Source organism: Aristolochia californica, unplaced genomic scaffold, assembly GCF_029961685.1.
Source record: "Aristolochia californica isolate CCGP_79_NKW_82.1479 unplaced genomic scaffold, dmAriCali1.0.hap1 SCAF_6, whole genome shotgun sequence".
In the NCBI taxonomy this organism is placed as follows: Eukaryota; Viridiplantae; Streptophyta; class Magnoliopsida; order Piperales; family Aristolochiaceae; genus Aristolochia; species Aristolochia californica.
The window spans coordinates 3,207,016-3,228,888 of NW_027182257.1; the positions used below are offsets into that span (position 1 = coordinate 3,207,016).

Below are 21,873 nucleotides of genomic sequence, written 5' to 3' on the forward strand. Positions count from 1 at the left end.
AAGAGTAGGTTTAAAAGACAAGGACTAGAAGCTCTCCTCACTTGATCTAGTGGAGGATAAGCAATGGCTGTTAGGAATTAAACGCCCTAATTCCAAACTAACGAGAACAATAATAATAAACGTGGAAGGAGGAAAAAAAAACAAGCACGAAAAAGCACAACAAGATTTATACAGGTTCGTCTCAAGGTGAGACTACATCTTGTCTTCTTCCACTACAATAATCTACTATGAAGATGAAATGGTTTACAAGAGAAATCACACACTTATAGGTGTTTCTCTCTAACCTCTCGGGCTGCAACTCCAACTCCTTCTCAGTGATGATCAAACACTAATAACGGCGCTCATCAATTATAAAGAGAAAATTCTCAAACTGCAATACAAGAGTAAAAATTTTCCTTATCGTTTAAGAATTATAATATGAACAGTAAAAAAACCATTTAAAGCTATTATTTAGTATATGTTTGACATCATAAACAAAGCTATTGTAGCATTATAACATCGTCTATTAAAATATTTGATTAGTTTTAAGGCTATTTTTATAGACATTTTTGTGTCAGTTCAAAACAGACAAATTTTTTATATGATGCTGCACTCAAATTTTCCACTACAAAATTCTACATTTTTGAATCCAATGGAACCAAGCTCCATGTGTTAATGGGTTGTTAAAGAACAAAAGTGAATTGTTCTTGAAAGCATTGGAATGCGTTCCAAAATTTTTATTTTTTAAACATGATACGGTTTACCATAATGATTCATACAGATTATAAACAGCTTAATCTACCTACTCTCATGCACGAATCTCAAATAATCCCTGAATTCACTAGGAAAACAAGGGTGTTGCCTCCATGAATTCCCATGCAGCTTGATGATCTTCATCGCCTTCTCCTTCGTCGAGCACCTGCCCTCGACGCGCAACAAACCCAGAATTTTTTTCACCGAACCAGACATCACCATTTCCTCCAGGACTCTATCCGTCGGCACAACACTGCAAATCAACCACAAGATCCTCACCCCCATCTTCGTCGCCAGTTCTGAAACTCTCAGTATCTTCTTCGACACCACGGAGATGGCCAGTCCGTGATCGACGAACGCGGATCTACCCTCTGGGCATCCGCAGAGTTTTGTCAGCAAGTACAGCATCTTCTCGCATTTGTGTTGATTCGCGTCGGAGAGAAGCTCGATCAGTGTACAGACGGCTCCGGCTTCTATCGCCTTCAGCAGGTTCAGCTTCGATTTGGACGTGATTTCGATCAGTACGTCTAATGCGTAGGAGCTCGCCTTGGTACAAATCTCGTCCGAGAGAAGCTCTAGTAGAGATTTGAAGACGTCGATGTCCTGGTCGGCGATGATTTTGATCCAGTCGCTCTGGTTCTTCACCATTTTCTGCAGAATGGCTACTGTGTTCAGACGAGCCTCCGCGCTTCCCCTCTGCAGCATGATGGACATGGATTTAACACACTCGGGCTTTGACAGCAATTGGACCGACGAGTCGTCTGATAAAGAGAGTCGGCTGAGGACAGCCAGAGCCTCCTCGCACGCTCGAAACGTAGCGAAATCGCCGTTGTCGACCAAAAGCTGGAAAATAACAGTACCCAATGTCTCGATTCCTCCAAGTTTTACTAAATCTTCTTTCATATCTTCGTCCATCTCGATCATGGATCTGAGTTTCTTCAGGCAACTGACCTTGAACGGCGTGGATTCGAGCTTACCCAGTTGACAGACCAGCTCCTCTCGATTGACCCTCGCCGGTGACGGTGGTGATGAAGAAGAAGGAGATCGGGAGGCTTGATCCAGCCAGGAGTTTATAAGGCGCTTGAGGGTGTGATTAGGCGTGAGATCGAAGCTCTCCAGCTGTTGCATGGTGGCGGGGCACGTCGTCTTCTTGTAGTCGTTGAACCATTTCTCGATGTTCCTCCTCTCGTACGTGACCCCGGTGGATATAGTTACTGGGTCCGTCATCATCTCCATCGAAATGGGGCACCTGAAGAGCAGAGGGACCTCCATTGCTGCACCACCAAGCTGATCCCCTCTCCTTCGCTGAATTCACAGTACTGCAAAAGATCGAAACACCGAAAACTCACGATGCTTAAATCCACAGCCAGAAAAGAGAAGAAGAATCAAAGTCAGAACTCGGAGCCATTAATTAAATAAGCAGATGCTAAGTTGTGCGTTAACAAGCAAAACCCTTGGAAAAATTCAAATAATCTCCAGTCTTGAATCCTGATTGCGGCAGTTGACGCAGGGTATGAGCTGCTGGCCTGCTGCCTTTTTACACTCCTCCCACAAAACCTCATCCGTCCATCGGATGCCATCAACGGCTGACATCTCCGACCGACGGGGTTTTGACTTTAGGAGTTGGATATCCTGTGAAAGTATAAAGAGGAGGAGATTGAATAATGGATTCAAAGAGTGTGTCTGGTTACACCGGCGACCAAAGGCGATGTTTTATTCTGAATGTGGGCGGTTGAGCTGCGTGCTGGTGACTTATCCCTTGGACTATTTCTCTTGAATTTTCTTTTCTTTCACTAATTTGTTTAATTTATCAACCCTAATCAGGAAAACCCATTTGCCCTCCCGTAATCTTATTAGTTCAAGTGCGTCTTGAATTTCTGGAGGGTGGGATACCCTTCAAGGCATAAACATGGAAGAGATTGCAGATGGGATACCTTTGATGTCGTAAAAATGGAAGATATTGCAGAAGCAACTGGCCAAGGATCTTTTTATCGAGTTTGAATGCAGTATTAATCTCAATGCATTGGGAGCAGACAAAGATGTCATTCGGTGTCGTGAATTCAGATTAGTGGACAAATGAGAACTGAGATTCTAATGACAAATCTGAAAGATTGAAAATGCGTATCTTCAACTCCATTAGTCAAATGATTTGGGGAATTAAACAACAGGGAAGATGACGGTGGGAAGGCCTCACAAGTTTCGTATAAATCGCAAAGTCAAAGGCAGGAGAGGATATTAAAAGATAAGAGATGGGTGGAGCATGTGGGGAAGAAAGAGAAAATGGTAGAGGTAGGAGACAAGGGGGACGATGACTGAATGGTGGATATGGATATACATTGGCATTTTGTCAAACAGGTGGGATGCAAGTGAAGTTTCTGGTTGCTTCAGGCCATGAACACTCGAACAGTGTCCGTCTTGCCCAGATGCTGCTGTCATGGTGGTTCACCGAGTGTTTCTTGTTGATTTGAATCATGGGGAGGTTGAACTCCCGTTTTAATAATCTAAATGGGGGTTTTCATTGGTTTAGCAGGTGATGCTCAGCGCAGTTAGCTCAGGTACCTGAGTTGATAATCAAATTTGGATCAGAACGATGGTGCATTAAACAACTCCAAAACAATTATCTATTTTTTAACAAATATTGACAAAATTAATCAATTTTTAAATTTAATATAAAAAATACTAACTTTGACCGGTCAACATGTGTGTGTAGTCCAAGACGACACGTTACCTCTGACTACTTATGTGGTTACCGAAGGAACTAATGCCATGTAACTTAATACGTCATCAGACAAGCGGTAGACACATCATCAATGTGCCATGTCATCATTATTGATTTAAGTTTTTTAATTTTAAAAAATTTAAAAACAGTAATTCCTGGTTTTAAAAATGTTACACATTTTATTTTCTTAATTATTATAATAAAAATTTAAACCGTTTATTAATTATTTAAAAAATATTTTTAAATGTAATTAATACCTTACAATATCGATTTAAGATATTTTTTAATTTGATACAAATTTTTTTAAAAAAATTATATATTTTTTGAAATTCTTATTTATTGGTACATATATTATTACCTTCTTTTTTATAATAACAAAATAAAAATTTGTATATTAATTAATTAAAAAATCATATCCATTATATTTAACACTTTTCATTATCGATTTAAGATATTTTTAACTTTAAAATTATTTTAAAAAATATTTCAGTTGTTTTTGAAAATATTATTTGTTAGTACGTGTTTTATTACCTTCTATTTATTTAATAAGAAATAAAATTTTATATTAATTAATTAATCTTTTATATTTTAATCTATTTAACACCTTTCAGTATAGATTTAAGTTTTTTTAAATTATAAAATATTTAAAATTTTAATTTTACTGTTAAAAAATCTCATTTGTTGGTACAAGTTTTATTACCTTCTACTTATAATAATAAAATATAAAATTATTATATTAATCTATTAAAATATTAGTTTTTATAATAAAGTTTTATTTTATAAAATAAATTGAAGGTATTAAAACTCGTACCGATAAATAAGATTTTTAAAAACTAAAATGTTTTAAATCGATTATGAAAGGTGTTGAATAGGTAAAAATATAATTATTTAATTTATTAATATAAATATTTTATATTTTGTTATTATAAAAAAGAATGTAATAAAATATGTTTTTACAGCTAAGATTATTAAAATATAAATTATTATTTTTACAAAATATTGTATTAAATTATATAATATCATAAATTGATATTGTAAGGTATGAATTACACTAAAAAATATTTTTTAAATAATTAATAAAGAAAAATTATACTTTTTATTATATTAAATAGAAGAAAATTAAATGAGTAAGATTTTTAGAACTAGAAATTAATGTTTATAAAATGTTTTTTCAATTACAATAGAACTTAAATCAATAAAGTAAGGAAAAGGGGAGAAAAAATATATGGTGCATAGATGGCATGTCAGATGGTATGTAGTGTGCATGTCTTATGACGTGTTGATGCGATGACATGCGATGACATTTCAAGTGACATGGTGTCTATTCTTTTGGGTGTTGATTTGGTATGATGCAACATATATGTAATCCAGGTTGGCATGTCATCTTAGACTATACACATGTAAATAACTTTCATTATTTATCTATATAATAAAAATAAATAAATAGAAATATAAATCTAAAGGGGGACCCATTGGAGGGGTGAAAAATATCATCCTTGGGTGTTAGTGTAGACAGAGTTCAACTTCAACTCATCCTTGAGTGTTAGTATAGACGAGTTCAAGTGCACTGGAAAACAAATTCCAGTGTTAGTGCCCCCAAATGAAAAGTATGATACAAACAAAAGAATGAGTAACCTTTTATAATATACTTAAATAGAATATATACGTAAACGGATAATTAACCAAAATAAACATGGTTACTACACTTATAAGTGATTTAACGTGTAGTATTAAAATATGTGAATATCCTAATTAATGAAAAACTATATTATATTATTTAATGATTATAGTTTATTGTAAATTAATAAAATAATTACGTGTGAGTAGAATAAATTATTAAAAATTAATAAAAAAGTAAAAAATAACATAAGCGCATATAATAAATAAATAAATATATTTATCAATAGCATAATATATATTTTTATGTATTAATAATTAATAATATATTGTCACAAAATTTAAAACCATTGGTTTAATTAATTATAGTAATGGGATAATTAAACAAAAATAATTTATCAAATATTTATTTTAAAATATTTTAATTATGACTATTAAATCACTAATTTAATAAAGAAATTATAAAATAAATATATTAAATAAATAAAAATAATTATTTAAAAAAAATATATATATTATTATTCTTATTACGATAGTTTAATTTTTCCTAATCTTAGGAAAAATTAAATCATCGTCTTCTTTACGGCGCACGTTGTCTTCCTCAGCCATGGGCCAGCGAGCCACGGCGATGGAGGCGGCACTCCAACTGTACGCCAAGAGTGAGAAGGGAGGGAGGCTGAGAGAGAAGAGGACCGGGAGGTCGGCCTTTCATACTCTGCGACGAAGGTTGAGAGGGAGAAGAGAGGGAGGAAGGCCGATGGCAAGGGGTTGGCCGAAGGATTGCAGGGGGGGCACATCGTGAGACGCAAACTAAATAATGCGGAGGGAATTCATTCCACTTAATTGTGGACTAACCCCCCTAAAGGTAAAGCATTTACATTTTTCTTGAAGGAGGAAAGTAGAGTAGATCGGAGGGCCCCTCCCCCATTTAGATGGAGGGGTTGGATCACAAAGTAGGTCGGGTAGTGGTCCTGCTCCTTTTAGACGCAAAAGGCCCTCACTTCATGTCGATTTGTCGGCACATAAGCCATCCTTTTCTCGGAAATTATACTAATAGTTATTAGTAAAATCTTCTTGAATTTCTAATTAATTTCTTAGTAAGGTATAAATAAGATTTCAAATTAAAAAATTCTTAAAAATTATTGAAAATTTATGTTTATACTTCAATTTCAAATCAAGGTGTTCATTCAGCTGACCTGAGCCCGTTCATCCTATTAGTTCACTATCGGAACGATAGGTAGATCAACGGTTTAGATCCTCCAAAACATGCCACATCGAATCCAGTTTTTAAGGGTAGTTTCGTAAAATCTCTTGCTTCAAAAGGAATATGTGGCAAAACATCCTTCCAATTGCATTACTTTCTCTCCTGTCGTCCCCAATTCCCCTCGACTTCGGTCGTCTCTCACCACCCCCCAACTCCCTTACAGTCGTCAAAGAAACCCCCCGCCCCTCCTAAAATAATAAATAAATAAAAAAATTGATTAATACCTTGGCTGATTGATCGATTCGTTCCCTCTTCAAAATTGAGTTCGAATATCGTACACTTCAATCGGTTAGTTTCTTTCTCTTCGTAAGTTTCTTGATTTTTCAATTACTTTTATCTATTCATTTCCTTTTTAATTTTATCGTTTTTTTCAGTTAGTTTTCTTTCTCTGCAATGGGGTGCTCTGTAAGAGAAAAAGCTCTCCGCAACAATCGAAAACCTCGACCTTCAATCAAAGTCGACGATCTTCACATCCACGGTAACCCTTCGTTAATTGGCGCATCCACCGCAAAACCCCTTAACCAATCGGATCCCAGTGACGAAAAGCTGTTGAACCTTAACCCTAGTTCAAATTTTGATGAAACCGGTTGGGGCTACTGCACCGAAGACCAATTAGAAGAATTACTGCTGAAAAATCTTGAGTTCTTGTACACTGAAGCGATCTCCAAACTTATTGCTCTGGGCTACGACGAGGATCTCGCTTTGAAGGCCGTGCTGAGGAATGGTCATTGTTATGGAAGTATGGATGTTTTGACTAATATTTTACATAATGCCATTGTATATATTAATAGTACTAACTGTAGTAATAATAATGGTAATCATTCGGAGCCCGGTGTGGTTTTTGCTAATTTGAGGCAGTTGGAAGAGTACTCTTTGGCGGGGATGGTTTGTTTACTTCAGCAGGTTCGACCCCAGCTTAGTAAGGGAGATGCCATGTGGTGTCTTTTAATGAGCGACCTCCATGTGGGTCGTGCTAGCACCACGGAAATACCAGTTCTCCCTTCTAGTACCAGTAATGGGGATCATGGTGGAGCTTATGGGGTCTGTAAGTTTCATGGGAGCTGGGGTTTTGGTGGGACTACTGATTTGTCTGCCAATGGATCGGAATTTGATGCTACAATGATGAGTTTTGCTCCTTTAGGTATGAGTGAGATTGAGTGTCCCAAAAGATTCAACCTATCCCCGTCCATGAAGTCATTGTTAAAGAGGAACGTGGCTATCTTTGCGGCAGGATTTAGGGCAAATTCTAAAGCAATTGCACAGTCCCAGGTGCAATCCCACACTTGCCCAAGCTCTTCCTCATCCAGTGGTGAAGCAGTCAATGGGACTGCATTGGGGTCAGAGATCTCACATACCGAGGACTCGAAGGATAATCAGAACTTGGATGCAGTTAATTCTGTATTGGGGAGTTTGGGCAATTTAAGCCTGGATGACAAATCTGAGGGGGCCTCTGATCAGAAGAATGAGATGATTTTGAATTTGATGCATCAGATTAGGGAGTTGGAAGTGCAGGTGAAAGAGAGGAAAGAATGGGCGCACCAGAAAGCATTGCAAGCTGCAAGAAAACTGAGTAGTGATCTTACTGAATTGAAGACGTTGAGAATGGAGAGGGAGGAGACTCTGAGGCTCAAAAAGGGTAAGCTGGCCCTTGAGGATACAACCATGAAGAAACTTTCGGAAATGGAGAATGCACTACGGAAAGCAAGTGGTCAGGTTGACCGTGCTAATGCAGCTGTTCGGCGACTTGAGACTGAAAATGCTGAAATTCGGGCAGAAATGGAAGCATCAAAGTTGAGTGCTTCAGAGTCAGTTACGGCTTGCTTGGAAGTTGCAAAGAGGGAGAAGAAGTACCTTAAAAGGCTCTTGGCTTGGGAAAAGCAGAAAATTAAGTTGCAGGAAGAAGTTGCTGATGAAAAAGAAAAGATTGTCCAATTGCGACATCAGTTGGTGCTTATCAAAGATGCACAAAAAGACACCGAGGTGTGTGACATAAAGCATAAATATTTTGTTCTCTATTCTTCTTTTGACACATTAATGATTCTGCCATGGAGATAATAGATTATTTATTGGATTCTCAACTACACTCGTTGAGATTATCCATTTGCAATTTGTACCAGGGTGCTCTTGCTTATTGCGCTCTTTGTTTTGGCAAAATGTCATTGTACATGCTGCAACTTGTATGGGTAGGAACGCATGGTTTCTTATTTGTCATGAAGTTTATGAATTGGCATCTGTCAACTATCGAAAGTAGGCGCGATTTTTGTGCACTTTTTTTGTTTCTAAAATTCATTTATCTTGCAAGGTGTAAAAGACTTGGTTCGTCTTGACCGGCAAAACTCATCTATGCTGATTCTGGTGGTTAACGTTGAGCATTTCTGCAGATAAAATGGAGACTTGAAGTGAATGCTAAAGAGCTTGCTATTGAACAGGCTGAGGAGGAACGAAGAGCTAAAGAGGCTGCTGATGCCTATGTTAAAAGGAGGCAGGAATCTTTGCATCGCAAGATAGAGATTGACTTTCAGCGTTACAAAGATGATATCCAACGATTGGAGCAGGAGCTTTCTCGTCTCAAAACTACAACAGAGTCAACTGAAATTAGTTCTGCAACAAATAGTTTACCTATCAGAGACTCAGATGCAGCAAAACGGCCTAAAGAATCCAATGCAAAGTTACTTCAGGAGTTACAGAAATTGCTTGAATCATCGAAGAAGGATGTGGCCCATGATAGGGAATGCATAATATGCATGAAGGAAGAAGTGTCTGTTGTATTTCTTCCATGTGCACATCAGGTTCTCTGCGTCAACTGCAATGAAGACCATGAGAAGAAGGCGAAGAGTAGCTGCCCCTGCTGCAATGTTAAGATTGAGCAAAGAATCCGTGTCTATGGAGCGGCATCGTGATTTCTGTCGGTGGTTGATGGTTTCTGTTTCTTGTTACCATGGCTAAGTGGAAGTGTAGTAGTAGTGGTTGAGAGATGAATATCTGAAGTGAGTGATGCGGCTGTTGCTTTGATTGATAAATGGAACCTACCCTGCATGCATATCACTGCCTCATTCAGAGTAAATAAGTCATGAAATCGCCCCATAACAGCAATTTTGCTTTTGAGACTCGAGACCCAAAGTTCTTGTTCATTTAGCCAGTAAAACTGGTCTTGTAATAAGTAAAACGAAGGTAAGTTTTGAAGATGCCTAGTTGCAGTTCTTTTATACTTCAGCTATTCTACTAATAACTGTAAACAGGAATGAGCATTTTATTTCTTAAGATGTGGACTAAGACCCACCCATTGAGATTATAGGAAAATTGTGGTAGATGATGTGAATCAATTCCTCATAGAACAAATTTATCAAAAAAGAAATTTAAAAAGATTGTGGATACACCATTCAGTTGTTACAAAGGGAAGAATTCCAGCAACAACATAGAACTTCTCCCAGATCATATAGGAAACTGGTTTTGATTCTTCTCTTTGAGGAGTTGCTTCTTCTCTTCCTTTTAATTTCAGATCCCTCCGTTTCTCAGGATTTGCACCAAATGATTTTTTTGTATAGGATGAACAGTATATATACTAGTATCTCATGTATCTGAGGGCATTCCAGTGGAGCTGGGTGTCTTTGGATTTTCCAAATTTCTCACCAGTGTTAAGATTTAGACGTCTCAGATGCATCAAATGAAACAGATCCAGTGTAATTACTAAAAATTCGAAACTAACTGCTCCCACTCGCTCTCTCGTCTTCTCTTTATGTACGTCTGTAAACTGGAAATGGACGCGTTCCTTAAGTTTGACTCCATTAAGGAAAGCTCTGGGGAGAAGGAAGAAGTACGAAGCTCCAACAAGAAACCAGAAAACGAGTGATACTGAATTAAACAATTGAACCGGGCAGGTGAGCTGGTTTTCAGTTTTCGGCGTGATCGAGCGCCACACGACAGAAGAACAAGGCTGCGTTCATTAGGTCTTGATATTCTCCCATTTTTCTGGGCACACGGGGGTGCGTGACATCTCTGTCGGGTGTCAATCACGGATCTTATGGTTGGCTCCTTTTCATCTCTCCGTCCGGAGAAGCTGCCTCTGCTGGATAGATGCTTCAGTCCACAGGGGAACGCACAGTCTGGCAATACCTGGGCCTTGAAATCTGCCACTGTAGATGCCCGCGGCGCTGTTGCAGTCAATAAGGAGGCAAAGGAGAGAGCAGTTTAAAATGAATGAGAAGGTTGGGGAGATTGAGAAAAACAGTGGCTGATATTCGAAGAAATGGGAATCTCTGAATCTCCCTCTTTCTCTCTTTCGTGCCTCTGACTGTGAAATGCAACAACTGCTTCAGCAGCAGGCGCTGTTCCAGGTCAAAATATTGTCGATGAGTCCCGTGACAACGGAAAAGAAGAAAAATATCACGGTGTTCTGGAACCACGACGAATTTCACCTTCCCTGACTCCATGGGAAAGTAAATGCTTCACCGTCTTCCCCATCTCGATCGACTTCATTAATTCTGAAAAAATCCCACTGCGATCTAGCATTGTTTCAGTTAATAACAGAACAACAATGCATTAGTGCTTAATATTTTGGCCAAATCTGTCCTGGTAATTGGCTGGGGCAAGGGAGAGAATGGCTATCGTTTTCCAAACCAGTTGGATCCACTATCTTCTGCAGCAATCGTTGTGTACTAGTGTCTCCCGCAGATTGGACATGCGCAAGAGAAAGCAAACGACTCAACTCCTTACCCTTTTTAAAACTTCTCTACCTAAAATTCCTAAACTCGTCAACCTGATGAATCAACTGCGTCAGCATGAACTGGGATTGACAAGAAGACAACTATCCTTAGCTTAGAAATATCATTATCTAGGAGGAGATTTCTTAAAGTTTGACAAAACTAAAAGCTACCAACGTTTTTATTTTAATGGACAGAAAATCTTTAACAGATGTTGCCCATGATCTACTTAAGAATGTCTTTAACATCACTAATGAAGACGTGTTCTCCAGTAAAATAATCTCTATCAGCCTTTTCGACATATTATTAGTTCTTACTCTGCTGTGCTTTAATGGATTCCATGTGAATCCAGTATAGTTGCTCTCTTACTTGCAATAAAGGGGAGCCAGCCCTGCCTTGTAGAGAAAGAGATGCAAAACAGTCCAACACCCCGACTTGCTTTTATTGGAATCTCTCATTCTTTAAATGAATCATCATGTTCAATCCCATGACTTCATTGCCCGTGCTTAGAATTGATACAATAAGTATACCAGACAGCAGTATAGTCCACATTATGCTTCTATATATATGCCCGAGTCTCAGACTCTTAAATCCCTGGAGGGTTCCATCTTCTGCGGTTCCAGGCTTTTCTGGATATTAGATAGTATAATCTTGTCTCGGTTTCTCCTTTGAAGCCGAGTTCTGGGTTCTTGTAGGGTTGGCCGTTGCAGGAAACCGAGTTTCTGGCGAGGAAGGTGCTGGCAGAAGCGCTTAACGATGGAGTTTGCTCAGAAAGTTAAAAGATGTCCGGTGTCTCTTTGTCGGAAGGCATGGGAGCTTGGTCGGGATGATCCTCGACGACCGATTCATGCGCTTAAAGTAGGATTGTCCTTGACATTGGTTTCATTGCTGTATCTCATGGAGCCGCTGTTCGAAGGTGTTGGTCAGAATTCTCTCTGGGCCGTCATTACTGTGGTCGTAGTGCTTGAATTCACTGCAGGTGAGAAATTCTGAATGAAGATGTTTGACCTCTTTCTTCTTCTTCATGGTCTTCTCTTCTTACATACCCTTTTCATTCAGGTGCCACTCTATGCAAAGGATTGAACAGAGGATTTGGGACTCTCTGTGCGGCCTCTCTGGCATTTTTTATAGAGTATATAGTGCAGAAATCTGGACGTGTCTGCCGTGCCATCTTCATTGGAGCTTCAGTCTTTCTGATAGGTACTCCTACGTCTGTCTGCGGTTTGCATCTTTTCGAGAAATGTTTCTGTTCATCTGATAAGCTGTCAAAGTTTCCTTGAATCTTTCTGACCCGGTTTCTTTTCTTCCCTCCTTCCCTGTTAATTTCTCTCCGCTCTGGGGTACCAGGAGCAACTTGTACATACTTAAGATTCTTCCCTTACATAAAGAAGAATTATGATTATGGAGTGTAATCTTCCTTCTGACCTTCAATCTGATCACTGTATCAAGCTACCGAGTCGATAATGTGTTGAAAATCGCACATGAACGGATGTATACAATAGCGATTGGCTGCGGTCTCTGCCTTATCATGAGCCTTCTGGTTTTTCCAAACTGGTCTGGCGAAGACCTCCACAATTCCATGGTGTCCAAGCTTGAAGACCTGGCAAAATCAATTGAAGGTACTTGCTTGTTCTGAAGCAGTAAGCATTTATATGTATATGCAGAGCCAAGTAGAGTAACTAATTTGTGGTTTCACAACATGGCAGCTTGTGTTAATGGATATTTCCAAGATGCAGAGATTGAAACTATAAGGGAGCAATCATCCAAGGACCCTATCTACAAGCGTTACAGAGCAGTTTTAGACTCCAAATCTACAGATGAAACCCTCGTAAGCTCCTTGGAATTTGAATTTTGTGAATCCTTGTTATTGACGATCAACTTGTGAACTTCTTTGATTTTGGTTTAATTGTTCAGGCATTGTTTGCAAGCTGGGAGCCGTGGCATTCGATCCACTGTTATCGGTATCCATGGCAACAGTATGTGAAACTCGGGACTGTTCTCCGTGGTTTTGGGTACACAGCAGTTGCTCTTCATGGTTCCCTGGGGTCTGAGCTTCAGGTATTATAGAAGAAGTTTCTTGTTTACCTCTTATTTTCTTCAACGTTTCAGTAGGTGAATTAAAACTGTTCTTGTAGAATTCCCATTTGAGCATGTGAGCGATCTAGTTCTGTTGCAGACTCCAAAATCAGTCCGAGCACTCTTCAAGGATCCATGCATCCGAGTTGCTAGAGAAGTGGCGAAAGTTCTGATAGAGCTGGCCAACAGCATAAGAGACCGGCGGCAGTGCTCCCCCGCTGTACTATCCGACCATCTCGAAGAAGCTCTACAAGACCTTAATATTGCTATCAAATCCCAACCTCGACTCTTTCTCGGTTCAGACCAAGTCCAAGCCACCAACATGATGGCCGTCGCCGCAGCTGCAGCCAATCAGAAGTCCAATAAGGGTATCTCTTTGTCTTCCGTCAAGACAGACAGTTCGGCTCTGTTCGAGTGGAAGCACAAAAGGGTGGAGGAAATATCGAAATCAGAACGGAAAGTGTTGAGACCCACGTTGAGTAAGATCGTGATAACCAGCCTGGAGTTCTCGGAAGCTTTGCCTTTTGCTGCATTTGCTTCCCTACTGGTGGAGACAGCAGCGAGACTGGAGGTCGTGATCGAGGAAGTGGAGGAGTTGGGAAGGGTAGCAGGGTTTAAGGAGTACGAGGGAGAACCCCATGTGGAAATTCTAGTGAATACTCCGAGGATGCCCACCAGCAACGATTTCCCCACGCATCCCATGGAATGAGGAGATGAACCAGAGCCTCAAATTCCCAAACAAATGGAGCTAATAATCCTTCCGATTACTACATATGGTGATTGATCAAATTTCAATAGGATTCATGGAATTTATTTTTTCCTTTCGTTTTCTTCATGTTTTGACAGAAGTGTAGTCACTGGATTTTTGTAAAAAAAATATCTAACCATCTGTTCTGCTCTGCAATTGGAATCGACAAAGAGAGGTGATTGATTATGGTCACCTGTTCAACTACTATTAGAATTACCACCCTTTAATTCATCCAATGACAGTAAGAAAGTTCAAAAAATCTCTCTTCATCTGGGATCTTTGCAATATAAAATATTGTTAAAAATCAACATCTTTGCAGAACAGGGAGAAGGGAGGGTTTTTAATCTACCCAAAGGCAGCAATTGATCTCCCCTTTTTACCTTCATTAGTCGAAAGAACTTTCTTGCAAGGTCTCTCTCTCTCTCTCACACACACACATTGAACTCCCCTTTTCACCTTCTTTAGTCGCCAGAACTTTCTAGCAAGGTCTCTATTAAAAGAATTCCATCAACTGTCCAGTAAAATCTGTGTTCCAGCTGTTGAATACAGGCAAGGTGCTCAAATGCTGATATAGGGCCTCCATTGATCTGATTACATGCTACACTACCAAATCATTCAAGTTTGAAGCTTTCAATCATGAAGGATACAGGACTGAAGACTACAACGATACCTTTGATGCTTTTCTCTTCTACTGAAAAGACAACAATGAAGCAACACAATCATTCACCTTGCCCTAAGTTGGGGGTAGTGGTGCTGCACTCTTTGATTAAGCAAGAGGTGGACCTCAGTTTGGAGCTGATGGACTCTTGATCAGGCTCCCATTGGCACCAGTATTGGGTAGCTTTGCTGGGGTTGACACCAAGTCTGGTATTGACGACCTCCGGCAAGCAAAGTCTAGACTTGGGCTGTCATATGCTAAAAGGACAGATGGGAAGGAGTCTTTGTTTGGGGATGAGTCTAGAGCAACTTTAGAGGAGGTGCAAGTGTTCTGTAGCCCCAAGATTGCAAGTTTATACTATGAAAGACTAAGCTTCTGTAACACATTTAACCACGTGTATATGTGATTACTTGAAAGAATAAGAGCTATAGAGCAGTACTTCATTAGGTAGTAACTTCTTGATCATACACTGGAACAGGGTCTAATGTATAGCATCCAAGCCTTCCTGTCCTACAGAGGTTGATCAACTTTATGGCAACCCTCTTGTAGCCGTCTTCACCTGTGTAGGATGGAACTCTCAAAGCTTCATGCAAGGCAACAAATTGAGTTTCGATCAGCCCCACCATTTCTTTCTCATTTTGTAAATTCCCATTAAGAGATGAGATGGTCTCAAAAAAGGTGCGTCGAACATCCTTTACAATGAAATCCTGCACAAACAAATTAGTACAGATAGGTACGATAGTCAAAATTACAACAGGGAAGAAAAATAATGAAGGAAAGAGGAAATGAATGTGAATATCTTAGCAGAAGTATGCTTGAGTGTAAGCCAATTGCTGCAACAAAATGCAGGATCCACCAAGAACAGGTGGTACCTCTTAACTTGGGTGAGTGACTAACTAATGCAAAAGCATAAACTACCTGTGTGTGGTCAGTGCGGTACTGCCTCTTTTGTGGTTTACTGGCATTGGAATTGTTCAAGAGTTTTTGTTTTGGGTCTGTAAATAACATGTCGTCTTCCTCAGAGATCAACTTCTCCCAACGCTTGTACGCATCACTTGAATTCAGGATTGCTAAAAAATACCGGGCAAGCTCAATTTCCCCAACAACACTGTCACTTATTGCTCCTGATGCACAAAAGCAAAACAAATGGTAGCTATAGATAAATGTTTCAGAACATGTATAACAACTGGGGCATATATATGAACACAGTGTACCTGTGAGAACTAGCTTTGAGGCCACCTCGACATCAAGAATCTGAGGAGTTAGAACACCCGGTGTGTCTAGAACATAGACATTCGGGTGGCTTGCTATCTGAAATAGAAAATAACTATTCAAATCTATCAATTTGGATAAGAATCAAGCAAGAAAATATACTGTCAGAGCAATGAAAAATGTTCATCAAATTATCCTCAAAAATGGAAAAAAGTGTGTAGAGTAGGATCAGTATACATACTCCAACAACTTCATTTAACCAGTTATGGTGATTTGCTATCTTCCAAATGAAGAGTTTATTTCTGTTGTTATTTCCATTTTTTTCCATCATTTTTATTTTTCTTTGTCAGTGCTAGCTCGTTTGATTACTAATGATAAGTACGAAAAACAAAAATAACAACCTGTAGACAATCATTATTTACTGATAGAACATAATGCTTTTCCCTTGAGAGGTGTCACCAAGCTTGTCAGTCAAATACAGATGCACCTACAAGCAATCCCTTGTTAGTTGAGTTGTATCTTGTCTACATCATTTTCAGCATGAAATTGGTAGTTAGCTGTATGAAAGCATCATACAGATATTGGTTTCTTTTTTTCTTGTTTGGAAATTGATGAGTTTCTTCATCATATCATTTAAAACAAAAAGTCAAAGCAATGAGGAGCTCATCAGCATGAAATAGAAACTCTAACTACTAATAAAGAATATGACCAGCTGGAGATATATCTTAGAAACAGCAAGTCCATAGGTCACACCTTATAGCTGCTGATGTCCTTTGTCTCTCCAGGAGATGGATTCACAGTTGCATGCTTTAGTTTACCCTTCTCTATATACCATAAATAAATATATGACAGAAAGCATAAAATATTTTAGTAAGTGAATTCTTTTTCAAATAGGAAATAGTTCAATTCAATTTTTTATATTTTGGTAGCCAAATACGAGATTGAATACCTGCTGCACTGACCCGACCAATTTGATGCAAAGAGTTTACAATAGCAGACTTGCCAACATTAGGAATTCCAACCAGCATTATAGTAGCAGTATAATTGGACTGACATGCCTTTAGCTCACGTAGCTGTGTTTGTAAAAATTTCAACAACTGAAGGAATTCAAAATAGTGGTGTTTAGTAATTGTTACCAAAAAATAGTGAAACCTCCAGAAATTTGGAAATCCAAAAATTAATCTTTCAAGGTTAATTACTCTAGACGCCCTAAAAAAATGCTTACAGTACTCTTTCTTGAAATTTTTTAAATTACTCTCAACCCCTTCTCTTCGTTTTTATGCCCAAAAAAAAACACGAGAATGCCCTTAAAAGCTGAATATTTTTCTTTAATTTATGACAAAAACTATTGGGCCTACTATCGCTCCACATAATAGTTTTGGTGATAGTTTTTTTGTACAACAAGCATTTTAATTTTTGCACTCCTGGATAACAGCAGCTGACTGCAACATTTTTGGGACGATGCTATCAAAAGATGATGAAGACTACTAGATGAAAGCAATGGAGTTGAAAGTATAACTAATTCAAAAAGTACCTCCTTGACGTTGTCCTTGTTGTGTGAGTTAAGACCATAACAACCACAGTTCTGTGAATCAAAGAATTTCACCCACTTCTGCGAAGCAAAACGCTACTATTCAGAAATTAATCAAATTAGTCGATTGGTGAATGGAATATGTTTTGTGTGTGTGCAGGTGCGTGCAACCAATATTAGAAAACCAAAACTTCAATTTACATCATCTGCATTAAAAAAACGCATGACGGATTAGCAAGATAAAAATCAAGACAAACAAAAAAAAAGGAGAGTTCATTGAAGAACCTGAGTCTGATAGCGATTAGCAAGATCAGTCTTGTTCAACACGATTACATGCTTAGAGGGAGACGGATGACGTCCTTGATATTTATAAGCGGAAGAGAAGGGTATCTGCAGAGGAAAAACAAAAAGGAGTGTCAATACACGTGCAGAACAAAATCTACACGGAATTAGTGTAAGAACCGTATGTGGGGAATTTCATCAAACAGGTTTGCTTCAAAAGTCCGGCAAAAGGAGCAAAACGGTTTACCCTGGAGTCTCTAATTTCAACAACCAAATCAACCAGAGGAATGCGGTCTAAAATAGCTTGAGAAGCTGCGGCCATGTGGTGGCCAAACCATCCACCGCCCTTTTTCGTGGCCGCCTCCTGGACAGCACTGCCAACACGACCGGCGAATGTCGCCGTTACCGCCATGGAGGAAACTTCGAAAAAAAATGAAAGGCTGGTGAGAACTTCGAGTTTCTTTCAAACTCGATGGCCGATAAATAAAATGGACCGCCGTTGGCAAGCATCGAACTCGGGTCAATCCCGTGAAAGACTGGTGCAATCGCCACAATACTAAAGCCAAAATCATTGATGTAACGTTTTAATATAATATAATTATTAAAATAAACTAACTAACTTATTTTAAAAAAATTTAAAATATTTATTCTAAATAATAGCATCGAGAACTTGTGAAATTTACTCTAGCTGGGTGAACTCTACTCTAATTGGGGTGCCCCTAAGACAATGGAAGATTTGACCTAATTCCATACCAATAGCAGTTTTTTTTCTAGATGAACTTAGTTCTTATCTTTGTGATATCTACACACATTGATGTGTTCTTTCACGTTTTCTTGGTTTAGCATTTCCATTTTACAAAAGACTAAGTGCTATTTCATACACAACAATTACAATATTATCTGAATTATAGTTCAAAGTAGTTGATTACAGTAATTTACTGAATTTTAGTTCAGAGTAGGTATGATTCATGGCTAGTGTGAATTAGCTAATTAATTTGCATGGTTGAGAGTTTAGTTTGTCAGTCTTTCTTCTTACATCAGACATAAACATCTCCAAGTAGCAAACATTCTCGATTAAAAATAAACCAAATATATGAAGTATTTAATGACAAAGAACATGGTCTCTTTTTGAGGGTTTAATTTTTTCAGTATTTATTTTTTGACCCTTGTTCTTTCTCTTTCTCTCTCTCTTTTTTTTTTTTTTTTTTTTTTTTTTTTTTGCTTTCCTTTCATTCACCATTTTTTAAAATCAGTTGATTATGTAGCAACATTTCAAATTGAGTAGCATTGTTCTATAAATTTTGGTAAGATAAGTTTATTGGTTCAATTCATGTTGCTGCATGAAACTACGCATGTAGTTCATAATATATTTGTGAGAATTATGTTTGACGTGTTATAGTAATAATTATCTTAAGTTGCTATTGCATTTTGTTTGTGGCCTAATGGATAAGGCACTATTTTAACTGGAGAATTTGGGTTCAAATCCTAGCAAAGTTATTTATTTTCCTTGCTCTAATGTGAAAAGGCCATTTGGTGTTTATCTCTATGTTTAGGGTTTCATACAAAATATATTGTTGCATGAGAAAGTGTCTTGAGATTTAAATAAATAACAAACATATCCATGATTAACATATAACCAACAAAGACGATGGAGGCTGTAAATCAAGTGATACTGGAATTGCATGTGAATTTACAATGTGAGTGGTTGTTTGGTAAGTTCACCTGCACATTTGTATCTTATTTTCTACTATTTTGATTTTTTGTCATTTTTTTATACAAAGTGTCAGGCAAGAGCCAAACACTCATGTGCATCCTCAAGTGGACCACTGTCATTCCGCCATGAAGGCTAAGCTGAGCCTATTTGTTCTATCTAGGAGGATTATCATCCTGTCATAACTCTATTTAATGGTGGAATCTACTAGAGGTGAATTGATTGTGATTGTCCTATTCTAATACCATGATAAATGGTCAAAACCTGAAGGGGAAGAACGACAAACTCGAAGAGATATACGTAGTTTAGGAGAGTTACCTACATTCAAGGTATGATTCCTTAGACAACAAAATGATCACTATTCTAGGTTAATATTTATATTAGGAGCATCATTCATCAATAAAAAAATTATATTAATGCACTTAATCGTGGGGTTATACATTACTTAGATAAAAGGCGAATTAGCAGCCTGAGATCACCAATAGTTGACAACAAGTCTACATCTTCAACATCTTACACAAGAAGATAGTGTAACTCACTATGGGGACAATCTACACTACCATATTCTCTAACAATGACCAATAGTGCTCTCATCACATTGATTATCTTTTTCTTTGGGTGCCATCGGTAGATAGATAAATTGACACTAAATTTTTACGAAAGTTCAAGGGGTGGGGAAATCATATGGGATTCTAAGGTGAACACTCTACTCTCTTTGGATATTGTGAGACCATCAAGGTGGAGTTGAGAGCTCTTAATGGACTCTTAACTATTTTGTGACACATTCTCTCCCACCTACATTTGGAAGGCGATTTGATGTCCGTCGTCACTTGGGCATTAGGGAGGAATGTCATTCCAAGAAGGTTTGATATGAAGTACTTTGATGAGATAGTATATTTGTAGAATCTTTACTATTTGATGGCTGCACACCCCTAGGGGTGCCAATAGTTTAGTCCATGCTACACCTGAGTATTGAAGACATGCACCTACCCTTGTCATAGTCCTTTTACATTTTAATGTTTTCGAGTTTGTTGCATTTTTATGTATTGTCTTAAAGGGGATCAATTTGAATTGGATTGATTGGTAGTAGTTTTGAGCAATATTTGGTCATAGAGAATCCCAAATCTAGAACCTAGCTTTGAACAAGATTTGGAGAAAGAGGATCTAACTCAAACTTGACCCAATTTCCCTATTTTACCAATGAGATGGTTCATTCATTTCTTTAACTATAGAAGTAGATCATTTGTGGCATAATACTCATAAGCTTTTTTCCATATTGTATGCACTTATTTACATAGTGTTATTTTTTGTTTTTCCTTTTCTAGGCCTATCTTTGATGTTTAGTTTGTTTAAAAGGTAAAAGAGTGACAAATCAAGTTATCTTAGAATGGATCATCAAAATTCTTTGACTTCCTTAAGCTATGAAAAATCATATCTAGATGTTTAAATATAATAACTCTAATATGTATAAATACAATCAAATTAAATTAGTCCTAAGATATCCTGAACATTATCTAACATGAGACAGAATTAGAGCCATCTATTCATGCTCCAGCCATAAATGGAACCGATTTAGGTAACCCTGACTCATCAAAACTGAGTACAATCAACCAAACTCTTGTCCAGTCTCATTTACTTTCTTTTGTCCTTTGTTTCTCAAGCATTTCAGCAACCATGGAGTTCTATTGATTAATACTGGTCAATGAATCACATAGCAGTAGATCACATTTACATCTAGTAATTAATCTGGTGCAACTCATAAACAGAAAAAACAAGGAGTTCAAAATGTTGCAGAATTTTTTATCAATTTGAGGACTACTTCAACTCTCTCACCCAATAAAATAAGCCTTGGACAATGTGGCTATATACATTCACAGATTCAAACGTTGTTAGACGGAGAAGACGATCGACAAGAAAGAACACGGTTTGTTTCAAATCGTTTTATAAGAAATTGTTTCGTTTGCAGATCGAAATCCACGTTTTCTGGGTCTAACATCAGCGTTTCTGGGTTCCTTTCAGGTCTAGAGTTGGTGGGTTGACGACGTCCATGGCCACCTTTCCTTTCACGTCCCAGTTTCCATCTCGCCGTCTCACCCTCCCTCTCTGTCTTTCTCTCCATCTGAACTACTTGCGGCCAACACAAGACCTAATTCATTACAGTAATAAATAACTCCCTCTCGAGCTCCGCATGGCTTAGCTGTTAGGTCGAACGTTAGGGAAGGTGAGGTCACGAGTTTGATCAGAGACCAATAAAAAATAGGAAGGTTATCAGATAACCAGATCTTCCAGAGCCACTTCTTCCATCTAACCTCTACAATCCTCACAGTCATGTTTCATGGCTTGCTGAAAGTCACTAGTTAAAGAAGGTGTATTAGTCATCTGGATCACCATCAGCTCGACTGCCAGATATTAAACAATTCGTGTTTTTTTCATCTCAAGCTTGAAAGGATTGTAGTAATCAAGCTGTAGGAACTGATCCTAACCAGCATCAGCTTCAGAATATGAAGAAGCAAATTAAAATATCGTATGGAATTCAAAACTGAACTCGTTCAAGAAATGATTTTAGCCAAAGAGAAACAGTTTTTGGTTTCTCAATCGAATGGCTCTCACCATCTCCGTTTTT

General features: G+C 38.1%; 4 protein-coding genes across 5 annotated transcripts; 2 read left to right on the forward strand and 2 right to left on the reverse strand.

Moving 5' to 3' along the window:
* Positions 1-777: 777 nt before the first annotated feature.
* On the reverse strand, positions 778-2,004 carry LOC137934335 (E3 ubiquitin-protein ligase PUB23-like). The gene has a single exon (XM_068778616.1). The coding sequence runs from the start codon at positions 2,002-2,004 to the stop codon at positions 778-780; it is 1,227 nt and encodes a 408-aa protein (XP_068634717.1).
* A 4,466-nt stretch (positions 2,005-6,470) lies between these two features.
* LOC137934350 (MND1-interacting protein 1-like) lies at positions 6,471-9,374 on the forward strand. Of its 2 annotated transcripts, none has more exons than XM_068778633.1 (3): positions 6,471-6,620; positions 6,707-8,312; positions 8,714-9,374. In XM_068778633.1, the coding sequence occupies exons 2-3, from the start codon at positions 6,726-6,728 to the stop codon at positions 9,230-9,232; spliced, it is 2,106 nt and encodes a 701-aa protein (XP_068634734.1). In that variant the 5' UTR covers positions 6,471-6,620; positions 6,707-6,725; the 3' UTR covers positions 9,233-9,374. The 2 variants fall into 2 exon arrangements, with proteins under 2 accessions (XP_068634734.1, XP_068634735.1); XM_068778634.1 differs by having other exon boundaries at positions 6,711-8,312.
* A 2,414-nt stretch (positions 9,375-11,788) lies between these two features.
* LOC137934338 (aluminum-activated malate transporter 12-like) lies at positions 11,789-13,817 on the forward strand. The gene is given in 7 exon segments (XM_068778621.1): positions 11,789-12,011; positions 12,092-12,232; positions 12,380-12,436; positions 12,439-12,651; positions 12,739-12,860; positions 12,947-13,090; positions 13,209-13,817. Coding segments are annotated over 7 exon segments (1,509 nt in total).
* Positions 13,818-14,044: 227 nt separating this feature from the next.
* On the reverse strand, positions 14,045-17,960 carry LOC137934937 (DAR GTPase 2, mitochondrial). The gene is made up of 8 exons (XM_068779533.1): positions 17,787-17,960; positions 17,543-17,647; positions 17,261-17,338; positions 16,676-16,823; positions 16,480-16,550; positions 15,729-15,825; positions 15,433-15,638; positions 14,045-15,221 (listed from the first exon to the last, which is right to left on the reverse strand). The coding sequence occupies exons 1-8, from the start codon at positions 17,949-17,951 to the stop codon at positions 14,958-14,960; spliced, it is 1,134 nt and encodes a 377-aa protein (XP_068635634.1). The 5' UTR covers positions 17,952-17,960; the 3' UTR covers positions 14,045-14,957.
* Between the last annotated feature and the right edge of the window lie 3,913 nt (positions 17,961-21,873).